Genomic DNA, 19887 nt, shown 5'->3' on the forward strand with positions numbered 1-19887 from the left:
GGGAAATCTTTGGAGCGTCTCATGGAGTTTTGGGGGGAAACCCAGGGGGTTCTTAGGGGGGTTGTCCAGGGCAGTAACAGCAAAAACAATCCTGAGACTCCTTCCTGGGCCCTATTTCAGCCCCATCCTGGGCATTTGGTTCTTTTGGGGAACATCTCAGCAGAAGCTCCTCAGCTTCATGTAGATGGGGATTTCTGTAGAGAGTAGGACATGGGAATGTCCTGCCCTGCCACCACTGCCAGCTATTCCATGTCTCTCCCAGTGGGTGAAGCATTATGATGGGGCTGTCACATGAAAAAGGAACAAACACCTCGCTGAGATCCTGCAAGTACCCTGAAGAAAGGGAGTGGGGTAGGTTCCTACTCTGCCATTTGCCCTTGTTCCTAACATCTAATCTAAATTTACTCTTCTTTAGTTTGAAGCCATTGTCCCTCATCCTATCATTAACACTCCCCACTGGGTCTATGTCTTTCCTGTATTGAGGGCTCCATAGCCGGACACAGTACTCCAGGTGCTGTTCAATAGCTTCATCAGTGCTACAGACAGTAAGATTGAGGCACCCTCAGCAAGTTTGCTGATGACACCAAGCCAAGTGGTGCAGCTGACAGGAATGAAGGACAGGATGTCATCTAGAGGGCCCCAGGATGGAAAAGTAGGCTCAGGAGAAACTCATGAGGTTCAACAAGGCAGGGGGCAAAGGCCTGCACCTGCATCGGGGTAATTCTTGGTATCAGTCCAGTCTGGAAACTGATGTGGTAGAGAGCAGCCCTTGGTCTTGGGGGTGTCAGTGGAAGGGAAGCTGGACATGACCCAGCAATAGGCACTTGCAGCTCAGAAGGCCAATGACAACCTGGGCTGCATGAAAAGGTGATGCTTCACCAAGAGTAATGTGTCCAGCTGTGGACCTGATAGATAGAGTCCAGAGGAAGGCCACAAAGGTGATCCACGAAGGCTGGAGCACCTCTTCTACAAAGACAGGCTGAGGGACTTGGGGTTCTTCTGTCTGGAGAAGAGAAGGCTCTGGGGAGAACTTACAGCAGCATTTCAGTATCTGAAGGGGGATACAATAAGCTGTGAAGGGTCTGTTTTCAAAGGATTGTAGTGATAGGACAATGGTTTTAAACTAGGGCAGAGTACATTTAGATTGGACATTAGAAAGAAATTCTTTACTCTGAGGGTGGTGGAGCACTGAAACAGGTTGCCCAGGGATGTGGTGGAGGCCCCATGCCTGGAGACATTCAAGGGAAGGCTTGGTGGGACTCTGAATAACCTGATGTAGTTGGGGATGTAGATGTTTACTGCAGTGGCTGTGGACTAGATAACTTCAGAGGTCCCTTCCACCCCAGTCCATTCTATCATTCTATGGTTCTATGCCATAGAGATGTCCTGGAGGATGGAGCTGGCCATATGCCAACCCAAAGCCAGGCTGAGCAGCCAGCACTGGAAATGAGTGATGTGAGGGTCTGCCCTGTGACAAGGGTCCCCAGCAGCTTCCCCATGTGTCCAGGGAGTAAGGGGTCAGACCAAGCTTCTCTGCTGCACCTTCCATACCTGGTGTCTCCCCAGCAAGTCCTGGTTCTGCACCTTGAGCACAGTGCTATTAGCCCACACACTCCCTGCTCCAACTGAGGAGCCTGATGTTCATCTCCAGTTTCCAGACAAGCTCAGCCCATTCCCAACTCTCCCCAGGACCGGCCACAAGGCGCTGCAGAGCTCTGGAATGTGCCACCAAAGCCAGAGCTCCTCTGAAAGGAACAGCAGTCCTGGGAAGCTGGGGAGAAGGGGCATCAGGGAGCAGGTGTCAGCCCTCCCATCAGCCCTAAGACTGGCAGGAGGCAATGGAAGCCACTGAGTGTCTTCAGGATCATCTTCACACAGACAGCCTTTGCCACCCCATCATTCCCACTGCCAGCCACAGGACAGCACTAAAGCCCTGATGCTGGAACCCCTCCACCAGCTCCTGCAGCCCCAGCCATTAAGCAGCCAGCCCTCAGCTCACAGGTGCACAGATGGATTTCTCTTCTTGTTCAACTCAGAAGCATAAGAGGTCTTTGGGTGCTCCACTAGACCCAGGCCAAGGTTTTTTACTGAGGGTGCAGAAATCACTCTCCAGCCTCCCTTCCTGGGCCTGCTGGGTCCCTGCTGTCCTTCCTGGCACTGCAGAGACCTCAGTCGCCTTGGCACACTTGGATTTCATGTTCACCCTTTTATGGTTGCACCTTTGGTGGTCCCTTCTTCTGAGAAGCTCCTTGCAGAATCCTGGGCACAGGCTGTCCCTTCAGATCCCCTGATGCCCCCCCTCAGCAAGGAGGAGTGATTGCCATAAGCTTAGAGCACATATGGCAGCCCAAGGCAGATGCAACTCTGCAGCTCTGTTTGCCCTGGGAACTGACTCCTGAGGTCTGGATCCAGACCTGTGTCCCCAGCAGGGCATACCAGGGTGCTGAGCTCATCATCAAGGACAAGGACACAGGAGAAGGGTCCTGGGTCTGCCATGGGTCCTCAGAGCCCTGCCCAAGAAGGAGGCAGCTTTCAGGCTGACAGGATTGCTGGGGTCTGTGAGGGCCCAAGGCAGCAAGAACAGCTCATGGAGAGGGAGGACTGTCAGAGCCATCAGAAGGTAAACACCAGTCCCTGTGCACCAGCCAGTGGCTCTACACTTTGGGAGTGATGGGGTAAGGAGGTGGTACATCACAGGACCTTGCAGAGAACCATTACTGCTGGGACCTGTCTTTGGCAGGACAGAAATGTCTTTGCAGGAATATTGCCCAGGGACCAGGGGCTCTCACAGCCCCACAACATGACCCTAAGCCTGCTGTCCCCAAAATGTGTCCCTTCCCCACCACCATCTCTTTGTGCTCTGCTGCTCTCAGGCAGCTCAGGCAGACACCCTGGCCCCCAGGCACACAGCACTAGCTCTCCAACAACTCTCCAAAGGCTTTTAATCAGAAGCAGTGTGGAGGTGTCAAAGCAGGGGAGGAAAAGCAGATGTGCTGCCCTGTTGCTCTTGCTACTGCTGGGAACTGAAGGGCTCAGGGACCCTCTTGCCCTGAGCTGTGGTGTCACAGCTGTGTGTCCTCAGGGGGACGTGCAGGAGACAGCTCTTCAGCATCGTCACAGCCTGTGCTCTCCGGGGACAGCTCCAGGACTGTCTCAGCTCCAGGAGCCTCTGCACTGCTCTGTGAGTGCAGGTTTGCCCCTGCAAGCAGCAAGGCAGTCACTGTACACTGGCCCCAGAGGTGCCCCTCCTGCTCTGGGCATCACCTTTCTCCCTTTCCCTTGCTATGCCTGAGAACTTCAGCTCCCTCTCCCACTCACACATCCTAAGGAGAACTCCTGGGGCAGGTTTTCCCATGCCAGGAGCTTGGGATCTCAGCCTGGCAGTGATTCACCCAGCACCAGGGATGGCACCCCTGGAACCAACAGAGTTCTCTTCCCCTCTCACCTCCAGGTGCACCCCTGGGCCCTGCTCCCTCTGTCTCCCTGGGCATTTCCCAGTCTCCCTCCCCAAGGTCAGAAATCTCCCTGGCTTCATCATAGCCATCTGCTGGGTCACCTTCAGGCAGGCCAGAGAGATCTGAAAGGAGAGAGGAGCTGGTGACAGTGAGAAGACACATCCTGCAGAGCAATGGACAGAAGAATATGCACAGACATGGGGCTCAGACATTAGTGTTGGCAGCATCACAGGACAGCCCTGCCCGTGTCCTCCCAAACAGCTACAGTGACACGCAGTGGCACCACTGTTCTTCACATGTCTGCAGGGAGCAGAGATCAACCCCTTCCTGCCCCCCATTATCTGGTGTTGCCCCCAGACCTGCCCAAACTGCAGATGAATCCGTGCCCAAACTGCAGGGCCGCGGTTTGGGCATGAAGCTCTCTGAATAGGAGCCTGGAGAGAGGTGCAGTGAGAGTCATGGAGGTGCTCTCTGGTGACCTAGCTGTGGTCAGTGCTGTTGGGGGTGTGGGATTCAGTGAGCCAGGGTTGAGTAAGGAGGAGGGCTCAGGACTCATCCTGCTGCCCTGGGACAAACCCTGTCTCAAAGGGGCTCCAGAGATGCCCTGGGACAGCCCCTACCCTCAGCCCTCAGGTGCAACCCAGGGTGCAGGGGCAGGCAGAGAGGGCCTGTTCCTGGTTAGGGCAGGCAGAACTGGTGAGAGCGAAGCTTTTTGCCCAGGCACAGCCCCTGACCCCTCTTCCCAGTGACAGGGGCCTGTAGTAGTTATCCCTAAGTGGGGACCAGAGAAAAGAGCCATGCCGATGTGCCCTCCACGAGGGACACAAACCCACCTGAGCCACTGAAACTTGCCTGCTTCTCCCATTCCAGGCTGGAACCAATCTTCTCATACAAGGCCTCAGGGAAGGCCCCCCAAGTGGTCTGGGAACCTGCAGACAGTCAGGGCTAGCACAGGGATGGGCAGGCAGGGTCAGGACCTCACTCTGCTCCTCTAGCCCTGTTCCCCTGGACCAGCCCAGAGCTGTCCCCACAGGGCTGCTGTGGTGTTCTGTCACCACTGGCACTTCTTCAGTGGTGGTAGTGTCCTTGCATGTTCCCTTCAGAGATATCCCTTGTGCCCCTCTGGGCCAGGTCCCTGGTTCTGGAGGAAGCTCCCACCTTTCCTCTCCCCCTGCTGCTGCCCCTCCTGTTTTTTTGTGGATCTACAGCACAATCCCTGCCAGGGGAACTTCGGGGGGGTGGGGGGTGTGGAGGAACAGCCTGAATGTCTGAAACTACCTAAATGGACTCTGCTGCCCCCTGCTCCTCCTGGGATCTTCTCTGACTTGGAGGCTTCTGCATGCTGCCCCGAGCACTGCCAGTGGCACATCCCCATCTGTTTGCCCTCTTCCCTATCACCTAGGTCTGCCATTTCTCTATCCAGCCTATCCTTAACTCCACAGATCTCCGGGATCTCTCTACTTCTTGCTGCTGGTTGCTCAAGCCCAGGTAATCAATGAGCAGAATATGGGCAGCCAGCAGCACAGATTCTTATCTCCTTCTCTGCCTGCTCCACTCAGTGGTGCCCCACAGCACCTCTGGGCTTGCCAGGAGGCATCTTCCCCAGGACCATGGGGTAAGGACCCACCTCTGAGCCCAGCCCTCATGCTTTGCACTTGCCCAGCCAGGAGGGCCAGGAGTAGAAAGAGAAGGGCTCCCAGGATGATGCAGATGATGACAGGCACTGAAAGACTGCCCCCAGTGGGATCTGCATGGGCAGGAGCACAACAAGGGCAGCACCAGGCCAAGGACAGATGTGTGGCCAGCACACCTCAGTCCTTACACCATTACCCTGGAGGTAGATAATCCTGGGTGTGAGTGAAGGGGAGGCTCCCAGCCTAGTGGGGAAGGGACAGCCCTTTCCAGTCCCCCACCACTACCCAGTGCCTGCTTTGGGGAGTTTCACAGCCCAGAAAGGAGCTAGTTCCCTCCAGCTGAGGGTCACAGCCTGGCCCTGGACCGATGCAGTGCTGGCAGGGAGGAGAGGTTACCTGCTCGGGGGGTTGGTGCTTCTCTCCTAGGTGCATCTGCGGGGGAGAAGATCTGGGTTGAGAGGGTGAGTATGCAAGTACCAGGGAGCCTCCTCTCTGACACTCCATTTGTGTGTGTGCACATGGGAACATCCCTGAAACATCCCACCAGAACTGCAGAGCTGCCCCTCCTGTGGGGCTGCTCAGAGTTGACAAGACAGAGTCCAAAGCCCTGCTTCAGGCTGTGCCCAAGATGGCATAAAGAGCCCAGGAGATGGCCCTGGGGAATGCAGAGCTCTGCCCACAGTACCTGGAGAACATCCACACAGCCACTGCTGCAATCTTGGCACCAGGCTGCCATGGCCTTGCTCTCACTGGGGCCATGAAGGGAACCAATGGGGAAAATGCTTTCCCCAGATCCTTTTCCTTACCCCAGGGAGGGGTCCCAGCCCCTCCACTCACCTGAGCAGTTCACGCCAGCATCCTCCTTGTGCCGACAGACTCCACTGTCCCCAGGCCGGGCCCAGCAGTCCTGCAGAGATGACTCTGTGCCTTGGCATTCCACCTGCTCCAGCCAGATGGGGCCTGTCCCCTCCCCAAAGGCAGCCTCTCCCAGGGCAGACACTGCAGGGCCACAGCCCAGCTGCCTGCAGGCCACCTCTGCATCCTGCCTGTCCCAGGAGTCGTCACACACTGTGCCCCAGGAGCCCTGCATCCAGACCTCCACTCTGCCCGAGCACCTGTGCTCCCCTCCCACGGCACGAATCTTCTCCCTGTCTGGAGAAGGCAGAGCCCTGCCAGGGCAGCAGGACAGCAGGCAGAGCCCTACCAGGTGAGAGGGGCAGAGGAGCAGCTACCTGTGCAGCTCCTGGAGTCTGGGCATGGGGCCCCCAGGTCAGGAGATGGTTCTGGCTGTGTCCCTGCAGAAAGAAATGCTGTGGTGAAAGGGCTGCTGCAAGGGGTATGTGCATCAGAGTGGGGCTACGCTCTGCTCCTGCTTCCCCCTGCCCCCTCCCTCATGGCAGGAGACAGACTCACAGAAAACATCTGGTTGGAAGAGACCTCCAACCTTTGACCCAGTTTAGGGTCAATCCTAAACCTAAGCGTCAGGTCCACAGGCTGCATAACAGCTCCAGGGATGGTGACACCACTGCTGCTCTGGGCAGCCTGTTCTAATGTCTGGGAACCCACTCTGTGAAGAAATATTTCCTACATCCAGCCTGAGCTTCCCCTGGTGCAGTTTGGAACCATTTCCTCTACTCCTGTCATTTGACACCAAGGAGAAGAGGCTGCCCCCTCCTCACTGAAACTTCCCTTCAGGGAGCTTTAGAGAGCAATAAGCCTCCTCCAGCCTGAACACCCCCAGATCCCTCTAGCCCAGGTGCTCCAGGCCCTTCTCCAGCCTCTCTGCCCTTCTCCAGCCTCTCTGCCCTTCTCTGGACACTCTCCAGCCCCCCAGTGTCCTTCCTGGAGTGACGGTGCCAGAACTGAACACAACACTCGAGATGTGGCCTCACCAGGGCCAAGTACAGGAAGGTAATCACCTCTCTGTCCCTGCTGCCCACTGTGTCTCTAATCCAAGCCAGGAAGCCACTGGCTTTCTTGGCCACCTGGGCACTGCTGACTCATGTTCAATGACTGCCAACCAACACCCCTAGTCCCTCTCCAAGCTGCAGCTTTACAATCACATGTCCCCAGAAGTGTAGCTAACCATGGGGTTATTGTGACCCAGGTGGAGAACCCGGCACCTTGGCCTTGTTAAACTTCATACAGTTAGCTTTGGCCTGTGGGTCTCAGCTGTCCGGACCCTGCTGCAATGCTTCCCTATCCTCTAGCAGATTGACATGGCCATCCAGATTGATGTCATCTGCAAACTTACCGAGGGTGCACTCAGTCTCCTCATCCAGATCATTGATAAAGACACTAAACAGGACAGGCCCCAGTACTGAGCCCCGGGGGACACCACTAGGAACTGGGCACCAGCCCGAGCTAACTCTGCATCAGCTCAGAGTTACCATTGCAGATGATGTGGGTCTCGTATTGCAGGTCATCGCACGACTGCGGATCCCAGGGAGCAGAGGGACACTGCCAGAAGGAGCTGTTTCTCTCCCCACAGTCCACTCGATCCAGCCAGGCGGGACCAGACACCTTAGCAGAAGGCAAGTGTATTTCCAGGACCCCTGTGTCCCCGCAGCCCAGCTCTTTGCATGCCAGGGACACAGTTTTGGGAGGCATTGAGTTGGAGCAAACGCTGCCCCAGGTCCCGTTGTAGAAAACCTGCAGGCGCCCGGAGCAGTCACTGCTGTTCTCCAGCCTCAGGGCCATGAACTCTGGGAAGAATAGAATAGAATAGAATAGAATAGAATAGAATAGAATAGAATAGAATAGAATACAATACAATACAATACAATAGAATAGAATAGACCAGGTTGGAAAAGACTTTCAAGATCATCAAGTCCAACCTATCACCCAACACTGTCTGATCAACTAAACCATGGCACCAAGCACCCCATCCAGTCTCTTCCTAAACACCTCCAGTGATGGTGACTCCACCACCTCCCTGGGCAGCACATTCCAATGGCAAATCACTCTTTCTGTGAAGAATTTCTTCCTAACATCCAGCCTAAACCTTCCCTGGTGCAGCTTGAGACTGTGTCCTCTTGTTCTGGTGCTGGTTGCCTGGGAGAAGAGACCAACCCCCACCTGGCTACAGCCTCCCTTCAGGTAGTTGTAGAGAGCAATAAGCAAGAAAGGCCCCCGATGGCACCAGGCTGGTCTAGGGCTCCGGGAACAGGAACAGCCCTGCACCTCCCAGGCCCTCAGCCAAAGTCACTGCCAGCAAGTTCCCCTTGAACCCACAGGCAGAAAAAAGGCTCAGATGGACAGACAGTCCTGCCCTCCCCTCCCCATTCACCCTCAGGAAAAGCTGAGCTTCCCAGGGCCCCTTGTGGCACTGAGGGAACCCCTGGATGCATTGGCATCCCCAGGGTGGGCTTGGACAGGGGATCAGAGGCAGCAGGAACAGCCTTGGTCATTTCCAGCTCTGCCCTCTTCCTGGCCTGCCCAGGCACTGGACTCCCAGCACAGACCTGAGCAGATGACTCCTGCATCCTCTTTGTGCCCACAGTCATGCTGCCCCCAGGGCTCAGCCAGGCAGTCCCAGAGAGCAGCTTCGGCCCCAGAGCAGTTGACACCATCCAGCCAGATCTGCCCAGAGCCTTCCCCAAAGTGAGCAGAGCCAACTGCCTTCACTGCCCCTCCGCAGCCCAGCTGGTGGCAAACAACGCTGGCATCGGGCAGGTCCCAGCCGTCATCGCAGACGCTGCCCCAGCTGCCCTGGTAGTAGATCTCCACTCTTCCGGCGCAGCGCCCAGGTCCCTTGGCCAGCCGCACCTGCCAGCTCCCTGCAGCAGGAAGAAAGCCTAGCTGCTGTCAGGGGCTGGTCCCCAGCCAGCCCAGAGCCTGGGGGGCCCTGCAGTGCCACTCACCCCAGCAGGTGACCCCCACGTCCTCTGCAATCCCTGCTGCCAGTGGGCTCTCGGCCAGGGAGGTGTTGCAGAGTTGCAGGCTGGCCTCGTGCCCTGCGCACCGCACCCCTCGCAGCCCCACGGGACTCAGCCCTCTCTGAGGCTTCAGGGGGTTGTAGGCTGCCACTGCCTCTCCACACCGCAGCTGCCGGCACACCACGCTGGCCTCCCGCAGGTCCCATTGCTCATCCAGGACCCTGCTCCACATCCCATGCTGGCAGATCTCCACTCGTCCATCGCACCGGCTCCCTCCCCCCACCAGCCGCAGGGAGCTGGAGCCAGCTGGGCCTGGGGAAAGCAGCCATGGACCAGCCCTTGGTGGCACCAAGGAGCCCAGCAGCCTGCAGCACATCTCAGGCCCCTGGCAGCCTTGCAGGTCCTTGCTGCTCACCTGCTCTCCCTCATGCAAGGCCAAACTGCAGCTCTCCCAGCATGTTTCCAGCACTTACCTGAGCAAATAACAGCAGCGTCCTTCTCATGAGAGCACAGAGAGGCCCCCAGGGTGGTCACTGGGCACTGGCCCAGGTGGGCTTCAGTCCCATCACAGTGGAATGAGTCTCTCCAGACAGGACCAGTGCCTCTCCCAAAATGCCCTCCTCCAGGAATGGACTCAGCAAAGCCGCAGTTGAGGTGACGACAGAGAACGTGGGCATCCAAGAGGTCCCAGCGGGAGTCACAGAGGGTGCCCCAGGTCCCCTGCACATCGACCTCCACCCTGCCCTCACACGCTGTGCTGCCATTTACCAGCCTGAACCCTGTGAACTCTGGGACAGAGAAAGATGCAGAAGGCTGGCTTGGTGCTCTTGCACCTCCAGAGCTTCAGGCCAGGCCAGAGGGACAGCCTCCCATCCTCCTCCTCCTGCCTGATTTTAAGGTTATAGGTAACCATATCCCCACTCCTGCCCTCACACCCAGCCCAGCACAGGCCCTGCTCCCCCTCTCCAGCACTCTCGGTATCCAGCACCCCACCCTGAGTCCTTACGTGTGCAGGTAACTCCAGCACCATCTGCGTGGGTGCAGGGCTGCTCCCTGGGGGATCCCCTGGGGCAAGAGACAAGAAGAGATTCATTCCCCACACATTGCAGCTCTCTGTCCCACATGGGACCAACTCCTTCTCCAAAAGGAGCTGCCCCAGGCACAGACAGGGCTATGCCACACTGGAACTCCCTGCAGACCACGTTGGCAGCTTTGAGATCAAAGTTTGAGTCACAGACAGTTTTCCACTCATTCCCATCATTGATCTCCACACGTCCTGAGCAGGGGCTGTCCCCTCCAACCAGTTGGACAAACCCTGGGGCAAACAAAGACCTCTGTGAGTTCCCAGAGCCCTCGAAAATTTAGATGCCCAAATCCCATCTCATAGCCAAGGATACTACAAGTAGTGAGCACCACAAGCGCTTCAGCAGCTCTCATTGGGTCTTGATGGCACAAACAAACCAGGACCTCCCTGCCATTCCTTCCCTCCACCCCAACTGTGACAGAGGCCCAGGAATGGTGTCCTCAGCTGGGAACAGAGAGCACTGCCAGGCTCACACATCCCCATCACTAGGTCTGCAGAGAGCAAAAGAGCAGGCAGAGGAGTCCCCTGAGTTGATCTGGAATCCCAGTGCAAGAACAGGCACCAAGGAAAGGCAGCAAGCACCACAGTCCCTGATGGCACAGGACAGCCAGAGGCTGAGCCAGGCAGCAGAGGCTGGGCAGCAGTTCAGTGCTGCCTGCACGAGGTCATCTTTGTGGGCTGGCTTCTAGGAAAGTGATGAGGAGACCATGGGTGACCCTATTCTTCTGCTCAGGCCCAGTGATCCTCCCCTCTTAACAGCCACTCTGCTTTGGGGACTCATTTCTATCAGGGGACAACCAAACAGGGCCATCTTGGCTCATCCCTGGGCTGTTGGCAGCCATGTGAGCTGCTCTTGGTGCCTCTGGCATGGGGAGACCCTTGGTGCTGCCAGACAGCTGTGGTGTGAACAGGAGATGCAACTGACTGCAACACCAAGTGGGCATTCATCACCCAACGTCTGGCACTGACCAAGGGTGGGCTGAGCCACAACAAGATCAGGCAGCGCCAGTTCCCACTGGGCTTTCCTCAGTATCCAGGGAAATCAGCAAGGACAGCTCCCAGCTCAGCAGGGCCACACTGGGCCCTTCTCTAGGTGCCTTCCCCCATCCCAGTCACAAAGAAGAGGAATAGGCCAGGCCAGTACCTGAACAGGTCACTCCAACATCCCAAAAGTGAAGACAGTCATGCTGACCCCATCCACTGTGTGGGCAGTCGGATAGGGCAGACTCGGTGCCAACACAATTAACATGTGACATCCAAATGGGGCCAGATCCTGGCCCAAAGTGTGCAAGCCAATGAGCTTCAAGAGCAGATCCACAGCCAAGCTGCCTACAAACCACTGCAGCATCATTCATGTCCCAGAAGAAACCACACACAGTTCCCCACTGTCCCTGATGCTTCACCTCCACTCTCCCAGCACAGCGTTTGCCACTATTCTCCAGCCTCAGCTCTGCAGCTCCTTCAAATGCAGACATGGGAACAGTCAGGAGAGTTCTGAGCCCCAGACTACAGGTCTGGAGGTGCGCCCTGCCCAGGGTGTGTCACAGGCACCAGGGTAGGAGTCTTCATGCTATGGGGTTGTCCCTCGGGCTTTAGGGGTTGCTTGTTGTCCGCACAGGCTGCAAATGGCTGAGGGTGCCCAGCAGAAGACCTGCTGTACCATTGCCTACCCCACAGCCTGTGCACCTCCTCTTAACACAACAGCCCTTGCCCAGAAGCACTTGGCCCTGCACAGGGAGCCCTCTCCTCCCCAGCCCAGCATGCTCTGTACAGCCCTGTGCCCTCAGCCCCACAGCTCCCTCTCCCACCCAGCCAGGTACAGGAAAAGACACAGGCTCAGTTGACTGGAGAATCTTCTCCTTGTCTTCTCAGTGTCACATGCAAAGAAACTCCATTCTCTGAGGTTTCCCAATGGTGCCCACCATCCTCAGGCTATGGGACAAGGGATGCAGCACTTACCCATGCACAGCTGCACCCAGGGGAGCAGCCACAGCACCCAAGGCAACAGGAGTCCTTCTGTCCTCATCCTGAGCCTCCTGCCCTGCTGGCACAGGTCCTGGGGACTCAGAGGGACAGGTATGATAGGAGGGTGAAATATCTCTGCAGGAGAGAGAGGCAGCTGCAGGAGGAGCCAAGTGAAGCAGCAGCTCCTTTTGAGACACTATCGGCAGCTATCTGCCCTCTGACACAGCTCAGCCCTCCAATGAACTTCTCCAGTGCCGTTCATGACCATATATGAGGGACAGAGGTGTCCTGCTGCGGGTGCCAAAGTGGCTGTGGTGGGGGATTGCCATGGGCCATTCTGGCTGTGGAGGGGAAATGGCTCTGTCACTCCTTGCACCCCACTGTGTGCACTGACAGCACTGAGCATCTCCTACCCTAGGCTCATCCAAGCAGCCAAGAGGCAAGTGTGAAGCTGCCCCTGAGCTGTGGCAAATATGGGGCTGCTGCAGGCTCTGTGTCAGGATGGGAAGGGAACAGCCCCTGCCCTTCCTCCAGCCTCCACTGTGCTGGTAGCAGCAGCTGGGAAAGGTCCTTGGCCAGGGCAAGATCTCCATCTCAGGAGTGCTGCTGGCCAATCACTCCCCGCACAGCCCCACAGGGAGGCCCTTGTCAGGATCTGGGGCTGGGACATGTCCATGCCCTGGCAGCAGACCTTCATCCTGAGGCTGAGGCATGTCCCTGACTCTCAGTGTGTGACCAAGGAGCAGTTATTCCCCACAGGCACATCAGAAGCTGGAGCTGCAGGTGCACAACCCACAGCCCATGTGACCTCACAGCGCCAGCTGCTGCGCTCACCCTGCAGTACCCAAGAAGGAAGTTGTGGTTTCCTCCTAGCACCATGCCCAGGAACATCCCTGCAGTGCCCCTCAGCCATCCCCATCCCAGACAGGGCTCCAGACAGGGCTGCAGGGGCTGCTCCTTCAGCATCACAAACACAGGGCTGTTGAGGATGGAAAACAGAATCAATACGGACAACCAATATGATCTAATATTGTTCCTTTATTAAGGGAACCTCTACAGCTTCTATGGACTGGCAGAGCATCGTTGGCACTGCTTCATTGGTTCCCCACGAGCACCCACACATCCTACTGTCATACATTATTGGTTGAACTACTAATACCATGTGAGGTTGTTGATCGATATGTGCCTCCTGTTATTCCCAGATAACTCTCTGTGTTTATAGCTATCAGTACCTTGCTTTAGTTATACACTGCAGGCACAGCACTATTTTGCTAAACTCCCAGCTACTTCTACACTTATGCTGAGCATGGCCTACCACCATGTCAAGCTCTAAGTTTATATTGCCAGATTGCTCACACCACTTGTTGCTATGATTGCCACACAGGGCCAGGCAGCCCCTGAATCCCAGGGTGCCCCCATGATGGCCCCTGACCACTCTGCACTTACAGCCAAGCACTGGGGACACACACCTCTTGCTGCACCTGCTGTGTGCTCAGCACATGTCCTGACAATAACTACACACTCTGGACTTCAGTTGCCATATCCTCAGGAGTAACTGCACAAGGGGCTCTGCTGTGCACAGGCTGCTGCTATTGATGGTTGTTCCCAGAAGCCTCTTTGAGTGGGCTCTGAATGTTCTGTTGACGACATCTGCAGCACCTGCACCAGCCATGGGCCTGCTTCTACCCTAAAAGCTACTCCAGCACTGGTGACATCACCAGCTGGATGTTCACAAGCCATGAGCCTGCTGCTGGCCCATCCAACACTCAGCCACAGCTCATGTCATAGTACCGAAACCTGGAGAACCTCTCCTGCAGACAGGATGGGGGATTTGGGGCTGTTCATCCTGCAGAAGAGAAGGCTCCAGGGAGACCTTATGGCAGCCTCCCAGCACCTGAAGAGGACCACATGAGAGCTGGGGAAGGACTAAAAAGTAAAAACAATGGCTTGAAGTGACAGGATGAGAGGGAATGGATTAAAATCAGGGCAGAGGAGCTTTAGATTGGGCATTAGGAAGAAATTTTTTACTATGAGGGTGGGGAGACACTGGGACACATTGCCCAGACAAGTTGTAGATGACATATTTCTGGAAGTATTTAAGACCAGGCTGGATGAGGCTTTGATCAACCTGGGCTAGTGGAAGGTGTCCCTGCTCATGTGTTCCAGTCAGCCCTTTTTGATGAGGAATTAATTATACATACCACAGGTGCCCATAGAGACAGCTTTATTTAAGGTGGATGAGGCTGTGCTTGAATGCTGCAAGGCAGCAAACCCCAAAGCAAGGCACAAGCCCGCAAGTTACCCACAAAACCCAAGAGCAGACCCCAATCCCCAGCACAGCTAACTGACCCTAAAGACCCTGTAAGAACCACGGCAGTACCGAAGATCGCGCAGCGGTGGAGGTGACTGTCTGCCATCCAGGCAGGCTTCCCCCAGAGACCAAATCTCCTCTGGCTGGATCTGAGAGGCGGCCACAGCCAGCAGCGATTGTCAGGTTTTGTAAGGGTCCTGCATCCTGTGCCGTGGGGCCAGGACATCACAGGAGGTTGGGCTGGGGCTTGGAGCCACAGCCCCTCCCATATTTCACAATTGTGTTATGTAACTTCTCACCTACTGCTTGTGCGCGCAGCCTGCTCACGGGGTCGCACATCTCCTGCCCAGCAATAGCCTTCCTCAGCTTCATCCTCCTCAGGTGCACTAGCAGTCAAACAAGAGCTTGAAGGCCTTTTGCGGTCAGCTCAGGTTGTCAACACATTCAATACATTCCCATCCCCAATCAGTTCCATAAACAGAGGACACCTACAGATATGTGTCATCTGTGACTCTCGTCCTGCACCTGGGAGCTTCTGGTCAAGCACCAAGCGTTCCCAGACACCCCGGGGCAGCCTGGCACAAACACCAATTATTCCCAGGCAGCCTTCAGCAGCTGGGTATTTCTAATCGCACTCCAATGAATTCTTCCCTGCTACACCATGGCAAAGCACTTGGAAGTCGATGATCTTTAAGGCCCCTTGCAACTGAAGTCATTCCACGATTCTGTGATGCTCAGGGCACTGTAGTAGTAGTGTGCACCTGCCTGAAGCGTGGTTGAGAGATGATGGAGCTTTGCTTGGTAGTGGGTAGTAAAGGAAACCCCCAAAAAGTGCAGCTTGGAAGGTTGAGACTGGAGGTGAAGACAAAGAAATGTCATTCAAAGGGCAGACCTGGGGTGGAAGAGGTCATCCAGAGGGAGTCTGGATCAACTCACAGCCTTGTGCTTTGCAGAGCAGCCAGCAATGGGTGGAGAGACATCAGTGAAGGCGTGGAAATGTCAGGGGGAGAGCTGGGTGGGAAAGCAAGATGGGTGTCAACAGCCTGAAGGGAAGGAGGTGCAAGCATGGGACAGTGTAGGACAGCCTGCAGTAGGGCTCTGGCCGGGCTGAAAGACCAAACAGGACCAAGGTCTGTGCCCCCTTGGATCTGGCAGTTGCCTCTGATATCAAGGCCTAAGGGGAAAAACTTCTCTTTGAAGCTTTCAGGCTCCAGTTCTCAAGGGCAGGCTTTGTCAGTAACAACTCTCATTGGGGCCTATTAATGCTCCAAGGTACTTTGGGCTTTGCTTCAGACTTCTGGAGCAGTTTCTTCACTCTTCTGGCAGTACCTGAGGCTCCTGGATGCTGCCCTAAACACTCCATGGTGCTCATTAAAATGCAGAAAGCCCTAATGAGCTCTGATTCTTCCATTAATTTTCCTCATTAACTTATTTTTCAAGGCTTATCCAGTTAATTTTTCTTTGTACTTGAGCAGGTCTTCCTGTATCTAATCAAAATGAAGGATTTCAATTACTTTTATGAATTTTCAGTGTAGAGAAGAGGTTAGAACAGCATTCTCCAAGTGATACTGATGCAGGGTGTTTGCTCAGGAGGTCTGGACTGGGAGAAGCTGTCCCTTAAGGTCTCACAGTGTGTGGTCAGACCTGCACATCACATCCCCAACCTCCCCATTCCTGGCATTGCTCACCTGGGGCTTACATCAGTCTTCCTGCTGGGCCAAGGACTTGAGCTGAACCAAGCACTGCAGGTGTCTCTTAGCCATGGTCCCCACACCCAAGCCCCTCTTCATGTTCTAGGACATCTTTTAACTTCAGGGTGCCCTCCCCCAACCTGTCTGCCAACTTGTGCTGCTCCACAGGATAGTCCAGCTTGGCTTTTGTTGGGGTTTTTGGTTTTCATTTGGTTTTGCTGTTGTTGGGGGTTCACCTGAATTTCAAAGAGGCCCTCCCAAGCCTGGGGGACCCATTCAGTTTTGGGGTACCACCCCTGTACCATGCAGTGACCACTGAGCTCCAGGCTGCTTTAGAAACAGAAGATGTCAAGCTCCTGCCTGAGGCTGAGCTCTGCCCAGCTGTGCAGCATCTCTCCAGGGGGCTGCAGGTGTGCCCCAAAAATTTGGGGAGGCCCCCAAAACCGAGGAGGGGGGCCCAAAATGCCAGAGAGGGCACCGAGCCACGATGGAACCAGAAAGCCAAAGGAAAGCTCTGTGAGAAAGGAGTGAAAATGGGGTGAGGCATGAGAGCATCCCCCTAGATTTAAAGGTGAGAGGGCAAGAGATTCCAGAGGATCCCAAAATGGCTACTGGAACCACAAAATACTGTTTCCAAGACACCAAAATAACCCCCCAGAACCCAAGCCCACGACTTTGGAACCAAAAACCTGCCCCCATGACTCCAAAATGACCCTGGTGGTATCCCCCAATATGCCCAACTTGAGCCCAGGACCCTAGAATGGCTGCCAGTGAACCCAAAATAGCAGCCTGGGACCTGAAAATGCCTTCCCAGTGCTCTTGAAGTTTTCCTCCTGACATCTCAGAACTGCACCCAGAGACCCCCAAAATGGGAGCTTGGTCTCTTTAGCTCGGAGGATGAGTGCCAAGAGGCTGGAGGCAGGCTCTGCTGGGTGATGCCCAACAACAGCACAAGGGGCAGTGGCAGAAGCTGAGGTAGAGGAAGTTCTATGTGAACGTGAGGAAAACATATTTCACTGTGAGGGTGACAGAACTCTGCCCAGGGCAGGGTGTGGTCTCCCTCTCTGGGGATATTCAAAGCCTGCCTGGATGAGTTCCTGTGTGATCTGGTATACATGATCCTGCCCTGCAGCAGGGCTGGACTGGATGATCTTTTGAAGTCCCTTCCAGCCCCTAACATTCTGTGATCCCCAAATACCCCTCTCAGCTTGTGGGGTGGTTTCTTGGTTGTGCCTTTGGTGAGGGGGTGGCACCTCTGGCACCAGATGTCTGTGTGCCCCTTTTTCAGGCTGGATTTGCCCAGAGCTACTCCCTTCAGTCCAGGCTCAGAGTGAGGCACCCCCTATGCTCTGCCAGGAGTTCTGCCTGGGAGGTACAAAGGGAATACTGGGGGGGTTGGGGTCAGCACCAGTCCACACCACCCCCCCCCCCCAAACGCCCCCACACTTCAAGGGCTGCAGGGCAGGCAGGCAGCAACCAAAGCCACGCTGCTACCCCCGGGCATGGCCCTGGTGAGTGGCACCCCCCTCCTGGTGCCAAGTGGCACCAAGCTGCTGGCTGGGCTCATTGGCAGCCTCTGGGGCAGCTACTTTCTGACTTGTGTTAGAAATGCTGCATCCCACAGGAGCAGGGAGGCGATTGTCACCCTGTAGATGGTACTGGTGGGGCCACACGTCAAGCACTGTGTCTAGTTTTGGGCACCTCAATAGCAGAGAGACCTGGAGGAGCTGCAGCAAGCACAGGACAGTGCAACAAAGCTGTGAAGGGCCTGAAGGATAAACTTTGTGAAGAGCAACTGAACAGTTGGGGCTGCTCAGTCTGGAGTCTGAGGGGAGAACTCTCTACAGCCACCTGAAAGGAGGCTGTGGAGAGGCTGGTGCTGGTCTCTTCTCACATGTGATAGAATAAGAGGTAAAGGCCTCAAGCTGCAGCAGGACAGGTTTAGACTGGACATTGGCAAAAAAGTTTTCATAGAAGGAGTGGTCAGACACTGGCACAGGCTGCCCAGGGAGGTATTTGAGTCACCAAGCCTGGGTGTGTTTAAAGGTTGGTTAGATGGGGTGCTTGGGGATATGATTCAGGAGTGAACTTGGTACAGTAGGGCCAATGGTTGCACTTGATGAGCCCAGGGGTCTTTTCCAACCTGAATGATTCTACCCCAGCCCAGGCTGCAGTGTCCCAGCACCAGCAGTGCCCTCTGGCCAGTGCCCACTGACCCAAAGGCAGCTTCAGTGCCCAAGGCCTGCTCTGTGCTGCCCATGCTCCTCAAGGGCATCTCAGGGCTGCAGTTGGTTCAGTTCTGGCACTGAAGCTGCCAAGGCTCACAGCTGCCCTTGCTTCAGCGCAGCTTGGTCTCCTGTGCCAGGCCAGGCCTGCCAGCAACCATCTGCCAAGTGTGGGCACCTCTGCCAGCATGCCCCATCGACCTCCTGCAGGCCCTGGCATTGCAGTAGCAGAGAGTGCCCAGCTGTCTCTCTTGAGACCTTCTTCTGCCTGCTCTCAGCAGCTGTGGGGCAGCAACTGCAGATCCAAGTTTCCAAACACAAAGCCCCTGGAGTCCAGTTTGGGGCCCAGCTCTGCTGCCTCTGAAGCCCTGCTGCGCCTCAAGGCCTGGAGAGCAGCTCTGCCCCTGCCAGCCAGAGCCTGCCCTGTCCTCCTGGGGCCCAGGCTGTGCCCAGCTACTTGCCTTGGGCCTTTGCACCCCAGCCAGGACATCAGCAGGGAGCTCCTGCACCTTCCAGCAGCTCTGAGGCTCCCAGTCCTCCACACTGTTTGCTGGCTGCCAGCTCCTGCCTCAGCTTCTCTGCCTGGGCCTTAAGCATTTAGATCTCACGGCTGGAGCGGGAAAGCTGTTCCTGGCTCCTCCTGCCGATGCTGCTGTTGGGTGGGGGACACAGATGGGGACACATCAGGGGTCTGTGGTGCCCAGGTGGCCCTGTCCCGCCCCATGCACCTAGGTCCCTTGTGCAGGGCATCGCTGCCCCCCATGGAGCTCCAGGGGCCCGCCTGGGCCTTTCCACCTGCTGCTGAAGTCCTGGCTGGAAACCCCCAGCATGGCCTGCGGCCAGAGCAGGTCAGCAGCACCACAGAAGGCTGCAGGAGGCAGGGCTGGCCGGGCCCACTGACCCCAAAACACTGCAGGCTCCCCACAGCTTCCCCCCCCAACCCCACAGCCCCCCACTCCCCACCCCATGGAACCCTCCACCCCATAACCCCACAGACCCACACCCCCACCCCATGGAACCCTCCACCCCATAACCCCACAGACCCACACCCCCCACCCCATGGGCCCCAACCCGACAGACCACACAGAACCGCCCCAGGGCCCCCGCACAACCCCACAGCTGCCTGCCCCGGGCCCTGCAGTCGATCGCCACCACCGCCCGGGCCCTGCCCAGCCGTAGGAAACGCACACAGCCCCTCGGGACCCCTGCCCAGCCCCACGGGCTCCCTCCCAGCCCCTCAGACGCCTTACTCGGCCCCGAAGCCTCCCAAGGAACCTCACAGACTCCCCCATAACAGCACAGCCCCAACGAGCCGCCCCCAAACCTCACACAACCCTCCTCAAGCCCAGCTCCAGGACACAGCCCTCAGCGCCAGGGGTTCCCAGGGCCAGCCCCAGGAGCCTCCCCTGCGCCCCAAGGGATCCCAACGCCAGGATCCCGCACTCTGTCCCGCAGTTGCTCCCACCCACAGGACAGCCGAGGCGAAGGGGGCGCAGAGCAGGAGGACGAGGAAGAACCCGGAGCAGAGGCAGACGGCCGACCGCCGTGCGCCGCAGAGTCCCGGCGGAGCAGAGGGCGAGTCAACGGAAACCCCGAGCCCGCCACGCTCCGGCCGGCCGGGGGCAGGGCTCCGACGGGGAGAGG

General features: G+C 56.6%; 1 protein-coding gene and 1 long non-coding RNA gene across 2 annotated transcripts in view; both read right to left on the reverse strand.

Moving 5' to 3' along the window:
- The window catches only part of LOC137459595 (deleted in malignant brain tumors 1 protein-like), a 30218-nt gene extending 18204 nt beyond the window's left edge, over positions 1-12014 (reverse strand). Inside the window, exons 1-8 of the mRNA XM_068170424.1 lie at positions 12011-12014; positions 9974-10282; positions 9441-9755; positions 8953-9279; positions 8554-8868; positions 7480-7794; positions 6322-6384; positions 5923-6241 (exon numbers count right to left, since the gene is read on the reverse strand). Of these exons, the coding sequence (XP_068026525.1) occupies positions 5923-6241; positions 6322-6384; positions 7480-7794; positions 8554-8868; positions 8953-9279; positions 9441-9755; positions 9974-10282; positions 12011-12014 (1967 nt within the window). The remainder of the gene's footprint in view (positions 1-5922; positions 6242-6321; positions 6385-7479; positions 7795-8553; positions 8869-8952; positions 9280-9440; positions 9756-9973; positions 10283-12010) is intronic.
- A 2209-nt stretch (positions 12015-14223) lies between these two features.
- LOC137459589 (uncharacterized) lies at positions 14224-19151 on the reverse strand. The gene is made up of 2 exons (XR_010992408.1): positions 18705-19151; positions 14224-15814 (listed from the first exon to the last, which is right to left on the reverse strand). It is a non-coding gene; the product is annotated as an uncharacterized lncRNA (long non-coding RNA).
- Positions 19152-19887: the final 736 nt, after the last annotated feature.

Source organism: Melanerpes formicivorus, unplaced genomic scaffold, assembly GCF_026170545.1.
Source record: "Melanerpes formicivorus ecotype bairdi unplaced genomic scaffold, bMelFor1.0.p_v2 SCAF_377, whole genome shotgun sequence".
Classification (NCBI taxonomy): domain Eukaryota; kingdom Metazoa; phylum Chordata; class Aves; order Piciformes; family Picidae; genus Melanerpes; species Melanerpes formicivorus.